This window comes from Clinocottus analis, unplaced genomic scaffold, assembly GCF_023055335.1.
Source record: "Clinocottus analis isolate CAN_PGR_092001 unplaced genomic scaffold, fCliAna1.0.p SCAF_4, whole genome shotgun sequence".
In the NCBI taxonomy this organism is placed as follows: domain Eukaryota; kingdom Metazoa; phylum Chordata; class Actinopteri; order Perciformes; family Cottidae; genus Clinocottus; species Clinocottus analis.
In genome coordinates, this window is record NW_027176153.1 from 17,013,048 (window position 1) to 17,032,943 (window position 19,896).

The following is a 19,896-nucleotide window of genomic DNA, read 5'->3' on the forward strand; positions in this document are numbered from 1 at the left end:
AGGATGCTGTGTGTAGATTCTTGAGGAAAAACAAGAATTTAATCCATTTTGGAATAAGGCTGTATCATAACAAAATGTGGAAAAAGTGAAGCGATGTGAATACTTTCCAGAATGACTGCATGACAAAATATTCATTAATCCTACCACACAATCCAAAGCACAAGAAAACATTACCAAATGTATTTGTTGAAGATGATGACACACTAACTTTATGATCAAACACAGGAGGATAGCGTGTTGCCATACCTGCAGTAGCTTCCTCATAGCTGGGAGGAGTTGGTGCCACTAAAGCTTCGACACTGGCGCCATTGGAGGCCTTGTTTGCCAGGGACAGCTGGCACAGGAGCACAAAAGATGAACAACTTGTCACATTTTCAGATTATAGTCTTTTACATGAGAGCAAATCAATTTCACAACTGAAAAGTTTCAGATACTACCAGTGTTAAGACTTAAAGCACCTAACTGTGAGCAAAGTAGCTTGTAAATTAGTGTGATATAACTTATGGAGCAAAGGATCACACTCTATAACGCATATACTATTCAGGATAATTACACGTATGATACATATTGCAGGAGCTTTTCCAGATTAAAAAAAATGTAAAAAGTAGACTATCAAGATTAATGGACACGAGGATATGCAGACGTTGTTGAACGGTGTAGTATTGCATTATAATCACTTATACTTGTATTGACATAATATTTTATAGACATTTCAGCAGAAAGTCCAAGGGTTTTTCTTGCTTAGGCCTACATTTGCTGACAGCCTATTTCAGTATTTAACGTTACACTTAAGGATGTTTATTGTCATAGAAGATACTATCTTAACAGTTGTATAAACCATCTCTACAACTTCAGCAGTGAAAGCCTTCCAATTCGATATCCACTGCATTGAATTCACACTTCTACACATCAGTTGGCTCATCTCTAAATATAGAGCTAACTCCACCAAATTCACGTCAACCCGTTTCCAGTGCTCATGACAGCTATTGTTATGCAGCAGCGAGGCTGACTGACGTGAGCCCGGGAACAGAGCATCGGTTGCTTGTTATGAAATATTCAACGGCGATGGTTGAAATCGTCAGAATGTAGTTTGTAGCCACATGCCACTGTTTTTACCGTTTGGTTGACAGCATATGTGGCACATATTTTGACTCGGGGAGTCTAGCTTTACTTTAAAGAAATAAACCGGTGATCACCGTGACGCAATAAGATATGCAGCCTGTGACGCATTTCATTCATAGAAATGCAGGTGACTCTCAACTGCTCTTAAACAGCACGACAAATATAATTTCATCACGAATACAAAATACAACATGCTATTACACGTCAGGATATGAAACTATAGTTATTAAAATACACTACACAAGTTTTAGTTCAGTTTAGTATTAAAAGACTCAATCTGGCGGTAAGCACAACTAAAAAGCCTTTATTACCATCATGCATGTCACAATAGTGAGACTAACGGTATGGAGAAGAGTACGCATGGAATACGCATATCAACTCACTGTTAAGTCATAATCCAGACCCCATACACACCATCCAAATCATTTTTTGTCGTCACAAATAAAGAACAGGGCGGACATAACTAAATACATTAAGCAAACTCATACCTTGCCCTTTGTCATGATGGATGCCTGTCGCGTCTTGGAGTTGCTCGTCTGTTTCTGTAAGCCAACCTGTCAATGGGGCCCTGGTGTCTGCTTTCTCAATAAGGTCGTTCTTGCAGAGTCTAAAAGCACTGAACGCGGTGGGAAAGGACCTCAGATTGACAGTGCTCTTCTTGCCTGTTCAGACTGGACAGCATCCGACGAGTGACGTAATTCCCAAACAACGCAGTTAAGACTCGTGCAGATACCCCTCCCTCACCCAAAGAGGGACGTTCTAGTAGCATCTAGGTGAAGCTGCGCCATAGAGAAAAGCTGGGACTGTACCACAGCAGCAGGAAACAGGATGCCTGCAAAGGCTGTAATGAGGAGAAAAGTCCAGAGAAATCCGGAAATGTCTGCAGCAAAATCCAAGAGAGTTACACAACTTGGCTCATTGTTTCCTGTGAATTTAAGTTTGAGTCTTGCATTTCAATTACCTAAAACACAAGTAGCTTTTCGTTCGTACACATGAATAATTTACAGCTTTAACTTTTAAAATGATGTTCATTATTTTCTACATTTTTAAATGATTGGTGCAGAACAATACATTCAAACTAGCTTTTGTCAATAACGAATACAACAAAAAATAGCTTTAATCTGCCCTTAAAAAAAATCCATTCAAATATAAGATATTGCAATATTTTGGATTTGCAAACCCAAACTGATATTAAATGCATATTATAAACATCCATGTGGCACAAATAAAAATTCCAGTTATATCCAACAAATAACTATAAATAGGTACGCTTTTATTCAAAAGTGTAAAGATCACAGATAATATGAGAAAATATCCCAAAGATGATGCAGAAGAAGCATTAATGAAGTAAAACCAACAAACTGTAGATGTATCTCTTCAATAAAACAACACAGATGCAGGGGACAAAAAAACATACAGAACTGACAGCCATGCTTATCATTACCTTATTTGTTCATTTAAATTGAACTCTTTTTATGTCTGTTTTTAAACATATGATGGAACGTCTAGTACTGAACCGCATGGTTATACTCACAAATTAAATTAATTATATTGTGTCAAACACATCACCTCATCGCCCTAAGAGGTGCACACAATGAGGCAATACGGTTTTCTGGAATAGTTTGATAGAGGAGTTTTGGACATTCCAGCAGTTTACTTGACAAATGAAGGTCGATATGGCTTTGTTCCCAAAGCAGTCCTACACAAACAGGTTAAGTAAAAGCCTCTCCCAAAAAAACACAAGAAGAAACACAGTAACATATAAAAAATAAAATGTATCTAAATATTCATCTACCAAACCCCCTCCCTTTGGTTTTTGTTTTCTTTCAGTCATGTATTTGGCAAACTATAAACTTATCATTGGAACACATGGGGCCTCTACTTTTAGTCAAGCTAAACAGGCACGTGCCATTCAAAACCATAAATAAAGATGTGGTCCATCTCCTCAGTCCATCTCCCCCTCGTCTCTCGTTCCCTCCAGTCTCAGGTCTGTGTCATTTCTGCCGAGAGTAAACAGACCGACTACAGCCATGAAAGCTGCCAGCATCATAACTGCACAGCCTCCAAACATGTGTCTGGTGCCGCTACCTTCCTCCCCACCACCTGTTCCTGATATCTCCCCGTGAAGCGCCAGCAGCCCTATGCAGGCCAGCAGGTGCAGAGGCAGTCTGAACCAGGCCAGCACAGCAGCCCGCTTCTCCTCTGGGATCACCCTGCCCTGGAGAAAGCTGACAGCAGGGAAATACAGCCCACAGGCCAGCTCCAGCAGCAGGAAGGCCAGAAAGGATTCATGAGGTCTAGGTTGGCCTGGGGCAGTGGAGAAGGTCAGCATGAAGAGGGAGAAGAAGGCCATCAGCACAGACAGGCAGAGAACATGGCCGGGCTGGAGACGGTAGCGTGTGGAGGTGGCTACGCGGTACAGCAAGGAGCCGGCCATGCTGGCAGCCATCAGGCAAGAGAACACTATTCCCAAAGGAGGCCCATGAGGGTCCAGTACCGGGGTCCACAGAAAAACAAAAATGTAAAGGACACTTTCAAACAGGGCCTGCACTCCACCTAAGAGCATGACTCTCCTGTCTGACAGCAGGCAGCGTAACCCATCATGGCAGCTGCGTGAGAAACGGGCCCTGGCAGACAAACGGCTCACACCTCCATTTGGAGGGCAGAGAGGCAGTTTTTGTTCGTCCCCATGTGGACCGTCTTCAGCCTCTTCCTTGCCCCAGTCGGTTAACACCACCCAGCCACAGCACACCAAGCAGGGCACCGCCAGGAGAAACGGTGCCACCGGCCCCAGGTGGAGCCATTCAGCCAGCAAGTTAGCCACCAGCCCTGCTCCCACGGCGAGGGCATGATTCCAGGTAGCAGCTTTAGTGAAGGTAGTGGGGATCCACTCCTTGGGGAAATCGTGGACGTCTACATGACGGTGCACGTACCAGCCTTCAAATGTGGTGGTGAGCAGGGATGTGGACAGTCCCCCCAGGATCCGACCCCAAATCAAAACAAAGTAGTCTGTGGACAGCTTGGTGAGACAGCAAGCAGAGTAGGACACGCAGAACAGAAGACACGTCTGTCTCCGACCCAAGACTTGAGGGAGCCAGCCTGAGATGGGCGCAAACAGGACGCAGGAAGCAAGGCCACACACATACAAGATGGCTATTTGGGATTCTAAGAAGCTATAGTGACGGTAGAGTTTGTAGAGGTAAGGGCCCTGGAGCCAGTCTGCCCACAAAGCCAACAAGTATGCACGGAGGAATATCCTCTGGAAGCGGCGGAAAGCCGGGTTGGCCGCAGCAGTCGGAGTGGACTGAGGTGGGACGAGGCGGCGCGCCGTGAGCTCGAGGCCAACACACAGGGCGAGCAAGACGACGATGGCTAGATACGCAGTCACCAACATGGTGTGATGAACGGTACCCACTAGTGTTCAAACCCGAGGTCCTGAGGCTTTTTTTCAAATATATTCCTTCGACTTCTCAGCACCTGTGGAGATACAAGGGGAACAAGAAGCACAGAGAGAAGAGAGTCAACGTTATTGGCCATGTTGATCCGGAGCTAACTTTGCTAATACGCTTTTACTTAAAGGAATATAAGTTAGTTAACTTAACTAACGTTACTCAGCAACAAGCCAGTGACAGCAGAGTGGGTTACCTTGATCAATGACCGACTATTCCGTTTTGTTTACTCAAAACACGTATAACAGTGCCTGACGTCACGTGCTAACGGTAGCCCACAAGCTGTTAAGCTACATGAGTTGTCTCTGACTTGCGTCACTATCCTACCGTAAGTTTCACTCTTTAGTGACATGATATCCTCTCGTGCTAGTTGACCGCAGTCCCATATCAGTCACACGACCAACAAAACATAACAAAGTGATGGTGTGTGATGAGCTATGGTGGCAAACACACACCATTTACTTCCGGGATCCATTAGTTCACCACCAGGTGGCGTCCCTGCTTTGCGTTATCCAGAGGGAGGGGAAAGTAGTTTCACGTGTCCAGACGTCCCGCGTTGCAACTTTCTCAGAGGGTCAGTCTACTTGTGTTTGATTCATTTAAACTACTTAAAGTCAGTTTTTTTTTTGAAGGAGCCTAATTAGTTTCTGAGGAATATATTTTTTTTAATTATTCAAACAAATCGGCTCACCTCTACTGACTGAATGTTGTAACTATTTGCTCTGATTGACCTAGATTTTTCGCTTTGAGGGCAATCACCTCTCTTAAAGTGAACACAACCTGATAATCAATAGGCGTCGAACTTTTTACTCGATGAGAGCACATTATTTAGTTGTGCCAATCATTATTAACCTTTTGTGTGGTGTTCATATTTTTGTTATTCAGCCAGTGTTCGTGGTGGACCCGCTGCATTTTGGGGGTTTCAATCCAACACAAACACACCATTTTATGTTAAAATACTCAACAGATGTTTACTTTAACCCAATTACAAGCAATATAAACAGCATATATAATAATGGACATTTACTTTTGTTAGATAACATGTATGAATTAATGTGCTACTCGTTTTATTTATTTATGCATGTCATAAAAAAAGAACATCAATTATGATCAAGATATGAGTGATGCTCCTTGTCACAGATTTTCTCTTCCCTAAGTATTGTACTCATGTTGCCTGTTCTGTGGTGGTCACTAGTTGGATGGGAGCTCAGACTGTTTATTCGGTATGATTCCCACAGTCAGCTTCATCAGGAGCTCCTGTCCCAGTTTGTGTGAGGTAAAGAGATTGTTGCATGTGATCTTGTGTCCACTGAGTCCCTGCGTAATGTCCAGGACAACTCTTTTTTTGATTTTTCTGATCGGCTCCTCAATCAGGCTTCCCTGTGTGTGTGTGTGTGTGTGTGTGTGTGTGTGTGTGTGTGTGTGTGTGTGTGTGTGTGTGTGTGTGTGTGTGTGTGTGTGTGTGTGTGTAGGTACTGGTCCTGACTAAATCTTCAGTACTGCATTTTCCCGAATGGACACAAAAGACAGACACACAAGCGGAGTAATACATAATTCAAAGTTTATATAATTTTATCATTTCTATTTAGGAATAAAGATTTACAAAATGTACAAGATTTTCTTAATCAGCCACAATCAAACAAGCAAACAGTGAGAAGACCAATCAAATAAGATCTCTCACCCGAAAATATCTCTTTTGTTTGTATGACAAACATTGGGGTCAGAGGAAGGGTGCATTTGGAGTGAGTGCTGGTGATTTCAGGGATTATGCTGGTTGGTTACATCATCTGATTGCAGGAATTGCATCCAAGCCATCTGAGAATCCCGACTACTTATTTTTCTGTGCAAAGCCCCCTCAGCATAGCCAAACCCCCACCAATTACAGGAAGGACAGTACATTCTTCTTAACACCGAACTCATCTGTCCGATCCATCACACCAATCCAGTCATTGATACATAAACATAAGGGTCACATAATATTTACAACGACAAAAATAACTAAGAAACTACAAAACCCAACATGCATGAGGCGTCTCAATCAGTCCAGCTGTCATACAGTAATGACGCAGACACAATGTTTTTTTTATAGATAAAATAAAATGCCATGGACTTATGAATTTGGCATATTTAAAACCAAGCTGTGCCTGCTTTCCTGGAAGATTAATACAAATAACAAAATGCATCCTATTGTGTACAAGTGACACATTAAAATAGTGGTCTCATTCCAGTACTAATACTAGTATGTTCGTGAAACAGTGATACATAATTACCTTACCATCTCAGATTTTGCTATGTATTTTATACAGGTTCCCTTTCTCTTAAACACAGACTGACATTAATAATGTCAACAATAATCTCTAATGGTCTTTCAGCTGCTGCCTTCCGATACTGTACGGCTTAAGAATAACTAATATAATGAGCAAGTGCACAAAAGGGTAATACTAAATCTACATGGCCATTATTTAATTTGTATTTCTGGAACAATGTCTCTCAAGAGGTGTTGAGGTTGTATGTTTATTTGTTCCGAAACATGGCGTGAAGATCAAGAGTCAGTCAAAAATATGTTCACTACTGCCCTCATTTATCTTTTTGAAAATAACTACTCAGATTGCACAAATCCTTTTTCCCTCAATTTTCAAGGAGGTCCTTGGTAGATAATATGTGTGTGTGTGTGTGTGTGTGTGTTTGTGGTGTCCTGTATATTTGTGTGTAAAACAGTTTGTAGCTGTGTGCTCCATAAACAAGCCTCGGCTCAAGGGACGATGCGAAAGGCCAACAGTTTGTCGGAGTGCAGATTGTTCAGGGTGCGCAGGTCAGGCAGGCGCAGGAGGAGTTTGGGGAAGAGAGTTGTGTCATCTGGGCGGCGGCGAGTGATCAGTGACCGCAGGGCACGGATCAGAGCTTCCTGTAGCTGCTCCACAGCACGCATGTCTGTGATGCCCGAACAATCTGTGGAGCACAGGGGGATGCCAGTGTGAGCGGTTGACAGACACAGTTTATTGGTCCAATGACAAATGCCACTGCTCTGCAGCTTTTGCTACTGTTTTCAAGTAAATAGTGCACCTCTCACCTGCAGAGACCAGCACCACAGCCATAAAGAGGGCCATTTCATCAGGCTCGAGGCCCAAGGAGCCCAGCTTTTCACTGAAATCAAACATTGCGTCCAGCAGGGAGCCCATGCCCAGGGCCCGCAGGGTGGACAGAGGGTAAGTCTGGCCATTCAGGAAAGTCACTGTACGCTCGTCAGCATTGAACAAGGTACAGAACCGAACCATCAGAACCTAAACACAGAGCAAAAAGACAGAAGCAAAAAGTAGTTTGAGACAAATACAAAAAAAAACAATAATACATTTGGAATCACAAAGAAGGAGCCACATATATATTTTAAACAACTCATCTGAAATCTATGTCATTACCTGGAAGGTGCCTGATTTGAGCAGCATGACCTGGTCTTGTTGGCAAAGCTCCTGAAATCCTGGAATGCCCTTGGCAAACTCTACCACCTCCTTGACAGCAGGAGTGAAACACTGCGAGAAGGATTCCCATATCTCCTGACTCGTGCGATCTGCCCCTGACACAGGCCACGCATTGAGAGGACAGGCCTTAGAGAAACACACAAGGACAAAGAAAGAATCATAAGCTGCTTGTCAGACAAAAATTGTCGCCATGTCTTGATCTGCTTTCATCTTCTTCCTGCACTTACCAGCACTTTAGCTCCTGAAGCTAATTTCCATGGGCAGGTGGTCTGACTTTGGGTACTTCCTGCATTGCAAAAACTGTTGTGATTGGAAGAGCTTTCTTTTTGAGAGGTTGTACTGTTATACTGATTCTGATTTGTTGACACTAAGTAGCTGTAGCAATTATCGTCCACATTGAGGAATGTAGGTTGGTTGTCATTAGGGGCAACTTGGCAATGAGTTGCAGACGCAACAGGGCAAGACTGATAACTCAGAGCGGTGGTGGGGTGAGTAGAGACTTGGGTAAAACTGGCATCCTGAGAAAAGGGAGACGTGGTGTTGTTGGTGGTGATGTTTGCAGTCTTGGCTGCTCTCTCGTGGCTGTTGCTGCTCGTGAAGATATCACAGTAAGCTTTGGAGATGGCCCCGATGGCCTCTTTTGAGTGGCCATCTTCTGGGCCACTGGGAGTCTCCCGCACTGAAGACGAGTCCATGTCCATCGCCGCCGACTCATTCAGGCTGTTCATGTAGCTTTGCATCTCATCCAGAAGCCGCTGCTTCTCTCTCTTGGGGATGCGGCCGAAACGCACCGCTACAGAGGACACAAGCAGGGAGGACGGATCAGCTTTCAGTCATTGGGACAACATGTACACTGAGTATGTTTTGTTTGCTTTGAATCATTTCTGAAATTACATAAAATGACCGAGATGCAGGCAATAAAATGACACCCAGGCCCGAGCCAATTAGGAAAGACAGGACTGCTACGGATAATGCTGGCTTGACAGGAAGCTGGGCATGGTAAAGCATTACCTATGTCACCTTTTTATACACGTGCATACATCAAAAGCATGAAATCTCATTAAGTGCTGCGGTATTTCAAGGAGAATCATACAAGTTTTGATATGAAACTTTCCTCTTTTCACCTATAGCCCCATCCTTCTTCTCACAGTAACTATCAGCTGGAGAGGCTATTTATAGACCCCCTTCTACCATCTGCCTCACCCTCTCCTCAATCCACCCTTCTCCTCCCTCTCCCGCTCCCTCGCTCCATTTGTAAGTAGGGCAGTGGAGCAACGTGAGCGTGACGTCACTCACACTGAGTATGTAAGAGGGAGGATGAGAGAGGTGGGCTTGAAATGAGTTGCGAAGACAAGTAGTGAGAACATAAAGATGGCTGACATCAGAGAGAGACGGTGATGCATGAGCAGAGAGAGTATGTGTTTGTGTGTCTGTGTGTGTGTGCAAGGTGTCGTTAGATAAGGCAGAAAACTTGTGCTGGTACAGCTTCAAAGACTTTTGCATGAATAGTGTATCTGAATATTTCTTTTTAAGTGTAGCAAAAAATGTATCTGGCAGCAAACAAAATTGGAGGCAATGTAAAAACACAAAGTCACAGCTTTGGGTTAGGTGAGGTGATTTACTTGACCTAGTAATATGCTTGTTAGTTATTACTGTGTTTATAAAATATGCAGAAATCTGTTCATTGCCAGCGGGATTGTTTGATGAGGATGGTGTCAATAATGTGGCATGAGATGAGTCCCTGTCGTCATGGTTCAAAAAAAGCAAATGATGCTCTGGTTGGAGCAAGTAAAGTGTGCCATCATGCAAATGGACTTATAACTGTCAATATGTTGCAGAGCCAAAGTCACACAACTGCCTGGTGTGAAATGAGGGTTTATTTATTGTGGGCTGCAGGCCGTTGTCTGCGGTTTTCCTGTTTTTGTAATGATTGAAAGCAAAGCAAAAAGGGGTTTCTAGGTTGTGGTCCTTATTGCTTTCGAAAATTGAAAAGGGTAGAACTGACTCTTTGTACTCCTATTCGTATTTGTATATTGCCACCCTATTTTCTCTGTGCGCCAGAAGTGTCAAGCACTTGCAGAAATAACACCAACTTGTTTGCTAGATTAGGAAATACAGAGTGCCGGAGGATGGAGATAGACAGAAACCATACTGAGAAGAAGAAGGCAGGCAAACTACACCAAGTAGGTCATGATGTACAAGTAGACTATAGGCCTAGTTCTGTATTGTTTTTCTAGGTCAGCCCAGCTGTTTTCCTAATCTGTGATGATAGGCGATCAATCAGTGTTCAGCTATAAGAACTTAAACTCGGCGATGTGAGCATCACGCCTGATAAAGTCTGTCACGACGACTGACTGTTTTATGCATCGCTTGCTTAATTGTTGCCCTATCCCTCATTAATTGTGGTAAGACGTTCTGGGCATACACAAGGTAATCAAGTTGACCCTGTTCCAATTTCCTAAAATAATTCCTGTGTTTGCTGCAGTTTTCAAAATGATAGATAGCTTCGGGGACTTCAAGGCTCCTCTTCTCATAAATCATTGTCTGAGAGGGAGAGGCAAGAGAGCTGAGGGAACAGGGTGGGTTCATGCAGGAGGATGGGCTGTATTGAGCAAGAACACACAGGAAAGAGTGTTGTGGGAGTATGCGGCAAAGGGCATAGGAAAGACACGTGGAAACTTAAGAGAGTGAGACAAGGCCAGATGTTAATCTTTGGCAATGCAGTAAGTGACACAAGAGAAGAGCAAGACAGGTGCAGGTCCGCTGATGAAGTGAGAGGCTGAGCTACTGGCACCATGACCTCAAAAGACTTTCCGCAATACATTTTTCACACAGACCTAAATATGAGCACTGTGACTCTCTCGGCAGCCTATTTCCCCGCTGCTTTGGTTAATCAGAGCACTGTGGCACAAGGGCCTCTCTGCGGCATGAGGGCCTCGCTCGTAAAGATAAAATGTGTCAGGATGTCTCACCATCTCTTGACATGCCAACAGAGAGGCATTTCTTGAAGCGGCAGTGCTGGCACCGGTTGCGGTTCATGCGCATGATCAGACAGTTCTCATTCTTGACACACATCTTGTAGTTGATGTTCTGCTGGATGCTGCGGCGGAAAAAACCCTGAGACAAAAACAAAAAAAACAGAAAAGAAAAGTACATAAAACTGGCGCACTAAATCCAACACAGTATGAAATCACTCCACATGATTTTTTCCAGGGGCTTACCTTGCAACCTTCACATGCATGCACTCCATAGTGGAAACCAGATGCAATGTCCCCACAGACTTTGCAAAGCAGAACCATTCCACCCGTCTCTGAAGAAGGGTAAACAGACCGTTAAGCTCCAAAGACACAAATTAAGGTCTAAATCTTCATGCATATCGACAATGAGGAAGCACTTACTTGTGAAAGTTCCTGTGAAACCGCATGGCCTCTTTCCTGCGATGGGATGCGCGTAGGTGTGCTGTGGAGTGGCTGCCGCTGGGGGGGCACTGTAGGCCTCTGGGAACTGGAATATCAGTTTGGAGGAAGGGGTGGTGCACCCAGCTGCCATATGTTTAAACGCCCCGATCTCTGTGAAGGTAACCTCCTCTGGAGATGAGGGCTGGGAGTGTGAAAAAGGCGACTGTGTCTGGTACCCACTGGAGGGGCTGCCAGGGCTGGGGCTTGAACTGCCAGAGGACCCTGCGTACAGAATGACTCCTGCAGAGAAGGGAAAGCATGGAGAACATCAGACCTCTGAGCCAAGAGTTCAAGCTCCTTATTGAAGCACACAATGTCATTTTTTATATTGATAAGAAGTGGCATTATTAAATAAAGTATTATTATTTATGATACCATCCCATGTAAATAAGTCTCTCTCTCTCTATCTCTCTCTCTCCCTCTCTCTCTCTTTTTCTCTCTCTCTCTCTCTCTCCTACTCGAGCCGAGACACGGGCTCACGTGTCGGCTGCCTCCTCCGCTCCAATAATAGCCTCGTTTCACTGGCACGGTGCCCAGCGCCAGCTAACTGCACGACACCTGACCGCCGCCTCACATGTAACGGTCTCCTGCCACGGTTACTGTCCAAACCAAAATCCGCAGTCTTGTGTGAAAAAGCACACAAATCTGATTGAAGTCATATCTGTATTTACAAACACACGCTGGCGTGCGGTGGCACCGAGTCTGAGCCACTGCTATTCATGTGCCACACCAATGGCTGGAGAATGTGAGTCTTGTTTTTGCAAAGGAAAAGCCTCAACTGTATGGACTGGCTGATGGAACTAATACTAACAACTTGTGTATTCGCCTGCAGGCCAGACGACGGATGTTCAGAAGGACAGAGTGAAATATATATCATATAAAAATCTGAAAGAAAGTGGGTAAAATGTCAAACTTAATTCATAATTGGCTTGCTCTTGCAACTAAGGAAATTCCAACATTCAAATAATTTCCAACATCCAAAATCCGGGCCTTGGTACAGTGGTTTAACCCCAAAATGCAGCGTTGCGTCTGTAAATCATGCGTAAGTGCAGTACAGGCCTTTCCTTGTGTTGATGTGTGTTGCCCTATGCTGCACATGAAGGTATTTGTTTTACCTTGAACGTGTTGATAATCCTTCACCCAGCATGTGTTGGAAGTTTTTTTGAGTCGTGCCAGAGCCAAAGACAGACCCAGCAGACACCGGGCCGACCCTCACCTCCTCCTGAGTTTACATGCAGACATAGTCATGGCCCAACCCTGACTCCTCCCACACATTGCATGTGCACCTGAAGACTCACATGTACAGTAAGTGAATGACCCCTAGACACTGTGCTGTAACTCCGTTTAGCAATAACTTTTACAGTCTGCTTTCACGATGGGGGGTACTATAAAACCTGTGTGTCATAGTTAAAAGGTGAATACAATGTATATAATGGTGCGCTCTTCATTTGTTAATTCATTGTGACCATATAATAGTCACCTAAGTCAAAGATCGCAAGACATTATAGAGTCCAACATAAAAACAAAAACGGCGATGCTGTTTTATTCTTAGTATTGGCAGCTTGTGATACCAAACAACTAGCAGCTGTACATGTTTGTATTCATGTCTAACTGCATTAAATCCTCAATGCCCATGTTAAGCTTAGCAGTGAAAACACTAATCTGCCTGGAACTGGAGGCAGGCAAAGAAACGTCAGCAGTGAGCACTTCAGAGGCACAGCAGCTCCTCTTCTCTTCTCCCTGTTTCTCTGTTACTCTTCATCTCCTACATTCACTCGTTCACAAACTTCCATACAGTAAAAGAAACTGTTTGTTTGCCCTTGTGGTGCCATACATATATGGCTTACTTCCGTAGAGCAATGCAGTGTTTATTGTTTGCAGTAGACTTCATTAACTCTGGCTTATGTAAGGGTCAATGTGACAGGAACTTGGTAGAATGATGTGCGTGTGCCTCCAGCATCTCTCAAACTGACACTGCATCACACACTCTCATGCAGTTACCAGGAGGAGTTGTCTTACATAATTTAAATCTAAAGTGCAACAGCCTGGTTCATGCTTTGATGTTTCTCAAGTTGCTTCTTGCTCGACACTGCTCTTCCGGACACGGATTGAATTCGTCCTTCTCACGGTTGTGCCACGTTATCAGCAGGGGAGATGCAAACTCTAAATGTGTCTGCTCCGATATATCTGCTTTAGCATCGTTTCGACAGAGGAGGCGAGAAAACGTGACTATTGTGGAACAAAACAGTGAATGCATGGAGTCGCTGACCCACTGACCAAGCTCACTTTCCCCGCAGGCGGCAGCAGCACAGAAGCGTCCGTGAGAGCGAGGAAGCGGCAGGAGGCGGGAGGAGGGCCCCGGTATCTCACGCGCCGCACGCGGCTTTCAGAGGAAAGACACGTGAGGGGGCTTCTGACGGAGCGTATACTGAGAAGACGTGACGCTGCGCTCCAGCCGGAAGCCGGAGCACCCCGAGCCCGCCACGGGTTCATAACGAAAGAGACACTTTCGATGGAGCAGCATGTGATGCGGTCTGACTGTGCACCACCTGCACCGTCAGCCGGGCGCTGCATCGAGTTTAGAAACAGTGCGCGTGCAGCACCACTGCAGTGTCTCACATTCCTCTGCACAAAGCATCCACCAGGGGAGTGTGAGGGGATGTACAGTGCACAGTTACGCAGGCAAGTCAGTTGGTCTGCTTTTTTTTTTTTTTTATATCTGAGCCTCATTTTATACATGTAATTAAAGACCTGTAGGGCAACTGAGCAATCCAGTTTCATACAACTGAACTCTCAATTACATTCCTCCTAGACTACAATGATTGGGCTGAACTGAGCAAACTGGTATGTGTTAAGAAAAACCTTGTTACAACTCCCACAGGATAAGGTTGACCTGTCACATGAGGACGGAGATGTACAGATCATGAAAATATCGATTTGGGCAAACAAAAATTAAAAGTTTTAGTTTTTCAAAACTTTTGGACTGTGGAATGTTACAGCCAATCACAAACTACCAACTGTTATGTTACAGTTATGACAGTGTATTTCTACAATTTATCTGTTTGGATCTATTGTGTATGTTATATGGCATATAATGCGATAGCATCAATTGATCATTACAAGAACATTTTTGGAGAAATTCTCCATTTTCTTGCTACCCCTCCAAACCAACCCAATCATCTCTGCAGGAGGAATTGGGGCTCTGTGTCAACACACTCACACACACACAATCTCATTTGATGTTGACTTTATGAGCCATACAGCCCACCAGTGTAACTACATTTCTGCCATGTTATTATGATGTTCATGAGTTTGGTTTCGATCACTGCACCCACCTGGTGAGTAACACCAAGTCATGAACATTCCAATAACTAATCGAAACATTAAAAGGTCAGGAAACCAGTTCAAGGTGGTCATTTGGATTTAGATCAGTGAAAATAAGAACACATTAAAAAAAACTAATGGAAAGTTGAAAGATGCACTGCTATTTAAGTTGGAAAAACAGCAATTATATTTCCTGTGACAAGACAATCAAATAAAAACTTGAAATTGCCAATTCTACACCAAACATCCTCTGAACATCAAACGTAAAGCCCAGCATGCAACCTTCATCTTTATCAGCTGACAATACTACACCTTTATCTCTGATTGCTCATTTAATTGCCTCACTTGTTTCGTGGCAACGCTGGCCTACTTTGTCAACATAAATAGAAAGGCATAACTGGGTGAGAGGGTGTAGTGTTGCCCACAGATTCGAGGAACAATGACGGCGCCCATGGGTGCGCCCATCACCTGTGCTGGAACGTGACTGCGCTGAGTACATGGTTCACCGTCAATTAGGAGAGGAAAGCATGTGCACCTTTGGCTGACCTCGAGAAAGCGCCGCCTAACACCACTTAACGGATGGAAGTCCTGCCGTTATCAACGTGCGTGCTGCAGGCACTGAAGTGATGGCCTCGATAATGGAAACACAGCAAAGTGTCTGTTTCCCCGCAGCTGATAAAGGGTCAGTGCACAGTGGAAATCCTGGCCCTCAAAGATTATGGTTACGTGACAGCCAGTGTACAGCCAGTGTACTCCACGTGAGGTTTGTTTTCGTGGAGAGAAACAGGAAGTGGCCATCCTCGCGACAACCGTGGCGCAGTTCTCTGTCAGCGCTGCAACCATGCGATGCCGTTTAGTTTCGACATTTGAACGCAGCGCAGTGACTGTTCTGACATGTTTGCAAAAATGTCATAATCGTGTTTTTATTGAATTTGGAAACAAGCTAAATGCATTAAATAGCGAACTTTCATAAACTAATAAAACGACGAACATCAGTCAACTCCGATTGCACATATGGTCAAGTATACACATGTTACGTGTTTTACACAATCAGTCAAATAATAAATAGTACTTCTTGAGTCACACTGCAGCTATTGTCCCGTATTGACTAATGGAAAGAACATGAGTGAAACACTAACCAATGAGTCGTTAATCATTAATGAATCCCATGTCTAAATCAACACTGGTGATATAATGGAGCAGTTGCTGTCTAACATAATGTTAAAGTGAATCTTACCACCAGGGCCGTTATCCATTTCTCTGGTTGGTGTCGATCACTTTAAGCAAACTTGAAGAAAGACGTTCGTGAATGTCACTGGACTTGAGCAAAAGTATGTTGAAGACGAGTGAGAAAGTCAAAAAAAAGAGCTCAGCTTTGCATCAAACACCTGCTCCATCGAGCGCAAAAAATGGGAAGAATGAACGTGGATGGACGTCTCCAGTGCGTGTAAAGTTATCTCCCTGTAAATCGTAGAGAGGTGTCTCTCTTTGGCGCTCTGTTCTGCTCTGAGGTGAGTTGTAAAGATACCTGCAGGTTGCTCAGGATATTGCGACTCGGCTCGAGCGCGTGTGATGTTGCACGAGCAGAGATTAAACGATTCTCATGAATTCCAAGAGAGAGTCAGCATGTCCACGAACAGCGTCAGGCATGACATAACCACCCACTGGTACAAACACCCACTTCACTCACGTTTGCAGGTGATTAGAAAATGTGACCGCCTGTCCCTTCGCTCAACTTGTGTGGTGTCTGTGTAGGATTTTGGCTCACTCTTTGTACCTCGCGGAGTCCCTTCTCTCTCTCTCTCTCTCTCTCTCTCTCTCTCTCTCTCTCTCTCTCTCTCTCTCTCTCTCTCTCTCTCTCTCTCTCTCTCTCTCTCTCTCTCTCTCTCTCTCTCTCTCTCTCTCTCTCTCTCTCCTTCACGCTTTTCTGCCTTTTCATTGGCGGGGATCTGGAACAGAGGGGAGTTTGATGCGCTTATTCGACCGTGCTGTGTGTTCAGCAATGCCACGCTATACATGTGCGCTCTGCATGTGCCAGGGACAGCGCTGCCCTACTGATACACATTTTATACAAAATACGCAGCGTGTGGTGCGCAGGGATGGAGAGCTTGGTGGATGAAGCACATGGACAATAGGCGTGGCTCACCGTGACTGCTTGTCCTGGACTTGCAGCGCTGCAAACGGAGGGTATAAACACAGAGACATGTCAAACAACATGCAAGTGTTAAGTTTAAAGCCCATGCGCCAAAGGAAACTCTAGATGCGCAACTAAAGCATGCAACTGGAGTGCGCCCAACGCAAACGCCCAACTTCGGCTCCAATTTATATTTTACATTTAGATTTAAATGCAACTCCTAAAGGTGATTCTTTTAGCTTTGTTTTTGAGGTCTTTAAAACCACAAGAGGGCCTGACGTTTTTAAAGTGTTGCACACACCTATTTAAAATGTTTGCGCAGCAAAAAGTTCTATAACATTCAGTCAGCAACAAACTCTGCAGCCTGCTGTGTGACGCTGTGTGACGCTGTGTGAAGATGTAGGTCAACTGCGCACAGCTTGTGGAAAGCGCCCCCTAGTGACAAAGTATGGCATTGATACGAAGCAATGATCTGTCTATCGAGGCTAAATATGTGTTGCTAGAAGATGCAAGACTTCGATGGTTATGTTAGATGAATCATTTTTACTTTCAAAAATCAAATGTCAACTTACTCAAACAATTACAAGAACATATTACATGTCTTAGATCACCAGAATGACTGTATTGTTTATGAAAATAATCATACGATATTGTGTTAAGCTGCACTGGTCAATAATTTGTTTTCATCAGGTTTGAAATAAGATTGTTTAAAAAAACAACAACAATGTAATAGGTCTTATTAAACACATGCACGTGTTTTAAAGACGTAAATGTTAGTTACAAAGCTGTAACAAATAGTTTGTGTTGTATTATAACACATGCATATATTTCATCCCTTTCCACCCAGTAATTAATTAATTGCTTTGATTCTTTGTTAACTCTTTAATATTTATTTGATTCATTATTATTATACTATACTTACATGTTTGACTTTACAACATGTAATAAATAAAAAAATGGATTCTGCTCAAATAGGATTTGATCACATGAGGCTCTATATTCACACACATCTTGACTAACTTGTTTCCCTGAGTAAATACATGTGTTTGTCCTTCTCATCTCCTCCTCGTTGGCAGGACGTGTGCTGCAGTCCTCCTCTCCGTCACTAGGGGGAGCCACAGTGCCAGAAATCTCCACGCACGTTGGCTCCGATCACCGACGCCCCTGAGCTGCCGGGACTCGGTGACGGGCTGGCAACACACGAAGGTAACCAGACAAACGACTGAGATGACCTCTGAAGCGCGGGACCAACACGCTGATGTGCTCATCCATCTGAAGACTGCCCCTGACTTTGTGTCGTCTACTTCACAGAAAACGTCGGTGTGCGTGCCTTTGTCACCCACTACTTATGTTGTCAAACTTCTGAGGGGAGTGTGCTCGTTAATGAAGCCGAGGCACACTAGGCGAAGAAGGTAGGATTGTGTACTTTACATAAATCATCTCCTTCCGTGATTCACCGTGTCTATGAATACACACAGCCCCAACTGCGTCAATCCGGGTGTGTTGCTTTGACTGTATCGCCCCGTGTGTGCAGGGCTCGAGCACTCATCACGAGAACACGTTATGGCAGGGCACGAGATAATTACAGGCTGCTGCAACTGTTTGGGGACTGAGCAGAACAGAAGTCGTTGCCAACATACACACCTGCAAAGCGCTGCTTTGCCTGAGGCTTTGCGGAAAGTCTTCATCACTGTCTGTCTTTCTGTCTGTACTGTAACACCCTCCCCCTCTCCACATCCCCCCCCCCCCTCCCCTCCCAAACGGCCCCCTTACCTCACGCACCTGGTTGAATTGATGCTTTTATCTCACCGGTTAAGTGAGATACTTCACCTTATTTCTGGCTGAACTTCCCCAGTTTCTTAAATTAAACTCGTTTCAAGCAAAGTGAATGAGTAAAGAATGCAGACGATTTTCCAGTAGTAGACTTTGTGGAATTAGCCGAATGATCAACAAGGTTTTTTTTCTTCTTCTCTAAAGGAAAATTGCAAAATGTCAACCTCCACATAATAAACATACGCGATATAGTCATACACCAACCCCACAAATGCCAAAAGGCAAAAGCAAATGAAAACTTTTTCATGTTTCCTGGTCAGTATTTAGTGCCCAACTTTCTCACAAGGGCAGTTTTATGTGCAGGGAAAGAGGCATGGAAAAGAAGACCTTTCCTTTTGAGCTCACAGATTTGCAGTAATTACAGAATCACTTCCATATGTGGCTCTCTGGCTGCCTTCTCGCTGCCCCCACCGCCCCTCTCTCCTTCTCCCTCTCTCCCTCTCCCCGCTTTCATTTGCATTCTCCCCTATTCCTCATTTTTTTTCCAGCTTTTATTTTTTTGGCATCCCCTCATGCACTCAGAGCATTTTTTTTATTAAACCACAGCTTAAACAAAGTTTATGATAATCAGAACATCCTGGCATTTTTGGCATACTGCTGTGCTTTTTGGTGATTCAATTAGACATGGCTTGCCAAAAAGAAAAAGAAAAAAAAAGAAGGCGTTTGTGCGCTTCAGTGAGAAAGAGAAGAGACATGGATGGGAGACGGGAAATGTTGAAAAATACGGAAATATGAAAACGAGAAAAAGCAAAAGAATGGGAGCTCAGAGGCAGGAACGGAGCGTGAAGGAGGGAGAGGTGGAACAGAAAATGAGGCAGTGAGAGGAAGGGCCGGAGTAATGCTTTTTGACAGAGGTGGGTTCAAGATGGGTTCATGGTGACATCATGGCTGATTTTTGAGGAAAGTATAGACAGGAGAGCCGTTCACCTTTCATTGGACACACATGTTGGGGAATAAGCAGAGCGCTCATATGCTGGCACACACGCTGGTCGCTGTGTCGACTCTGAATGCACCCCGACATACGCACAAAACGTGCACATACACCCCTCTTTTTAGTTTCTCTCCCGCTCCCCCTCTCGTTTTTCCTCCGTTCCTTCTGC

The 19,896-nt window shown here is 44.3% G+C and overlaps 4 protein-coding genes across 4 annotated transcripts in view; 1 reads left to right on the forward strand and 3 right to left on the reverse strand.

The window, feature by feature from the left end:
- LOC137800636 (protein lifeguard 2-like) overlaps positions 1 to 1,989 on the reverse strand; it is a 6,582-nt gene extending 4,593 nt beyond the window's left edge. The window contains exons 1-2 of the mRNA XM_068597908.1: positions 1,611 to 1,989; positions 247 to 334 (exon numbers count right to left, since the gene is read on the reverse strand). Of these exons, the coding sequence (XP_068454009.1) occupies positions 247 to 334; positions 1,611 to 1,625 (103 nt within the window). The 5' untranslated portion in view covers positions 1,626 to 1,989. The remainder of the gene's footprint in view (positions 1 to 246; positions 335 to 1,610) is intronic.
- A 260-nt stretch (positions 1,990 to 2,249) lies between these two features.
- mfsd5 (major facilitator superfamily domain containing 5) lies at positions 2,250 to 5,042 on the reverse strand. Its single transcript, XM_068597909.1, has 2 exons — positions 4,768 to 5,042; positions 2,250 to 4,599 (listed from the first exon to the last, which is right to left on the reverse strand). Exon 2 carries the CDS (start codon positions 4,514 to 4,516, stop codon positions 3,068 to 3,070), a length of 1,449 nt encoding a protein of 482 aa, XP_068454010.1. The 5' UTR covers positions 4,517 to 4,599; positions 4,768 to 5,042; the 3' UTR covers positions 2,250 to 3,067.
- A 1,145-nt stretch (positions 5,043 to 6,187) lies between these two features.
- nr1d4a (nuclear receptor subfamily 1, group D, member 4a) lies at positions 6,188 to 16,505 on the reverse strand. Its single transcript, XM_068597560.1, has 8 exons — positions 16,067 to 16,505; positions 11,446 to 11,745; positions 11,269 to 11,357; positions 11,020 to 11,164; positions 8,275 to 8,840; positions 7,988 to 8,173; positions 7,642 to 7,852; positions 6,188 to 7,520 (listed from the first exon to the last, which is right to left on the reverse strand). Exons 1-8 carry the CDS (start codon positions 16,083 to 16,085, stop codon positions 7,324 to 7,326), a joined length of 1,713 nt encoding a protein of 570 aa, XP_068453661.1. The 5' UTR covers positions 16,086 to 16,505; the 3' UTR covers positions 6,188 to 7,323.
- Positions 16,506 to 18,280: 1,775 nt separating this feature from the next.
- rarga (retinoic acid receptor gamma a) overlaps positions 18,281 to 19,896 on the forward strand; it is a 41,938-nt gene continuing 40,322 nt past the window's right edge. Inside the window, exon 1 of the mRNA XM_068598305.1 lies at positions 18,281 to 18,375. The gene's annotated coding sequence lies outside the window, so the exon portion shown is untranslated. The remainder of the gene's footprint in view (positions 18,376 to 19,896) is intronic.

Bases quoted from the DNA above. Each gene is read 5' to 3' on its own strand.
- mfsd5 (XM_068597909.1), bottom strand. From the start codon at position 4,516: ATGTTGGTGACTGCGTATCTAGCCATCGTCGTCTTGCTCGCCCTGTGT.
- nr1d4a (XM_068597560.1), bottom strand. The intron at 11,165-11,268 runs GTAAGCCCCTGG...TTTTTGTCTCAG, and splicing joins ATGCATGTGAAGGTTGCAAG to GGTTTTTTCCGCCGCAGCAT. The intron at 7,521-7,641 runs GTGAGAGGTGCA...TGTGCTCCACAG, and splicing joins TGTGGTGCTGGTCTCTGCAG to ATTGTTCGGGCATCACAGAC.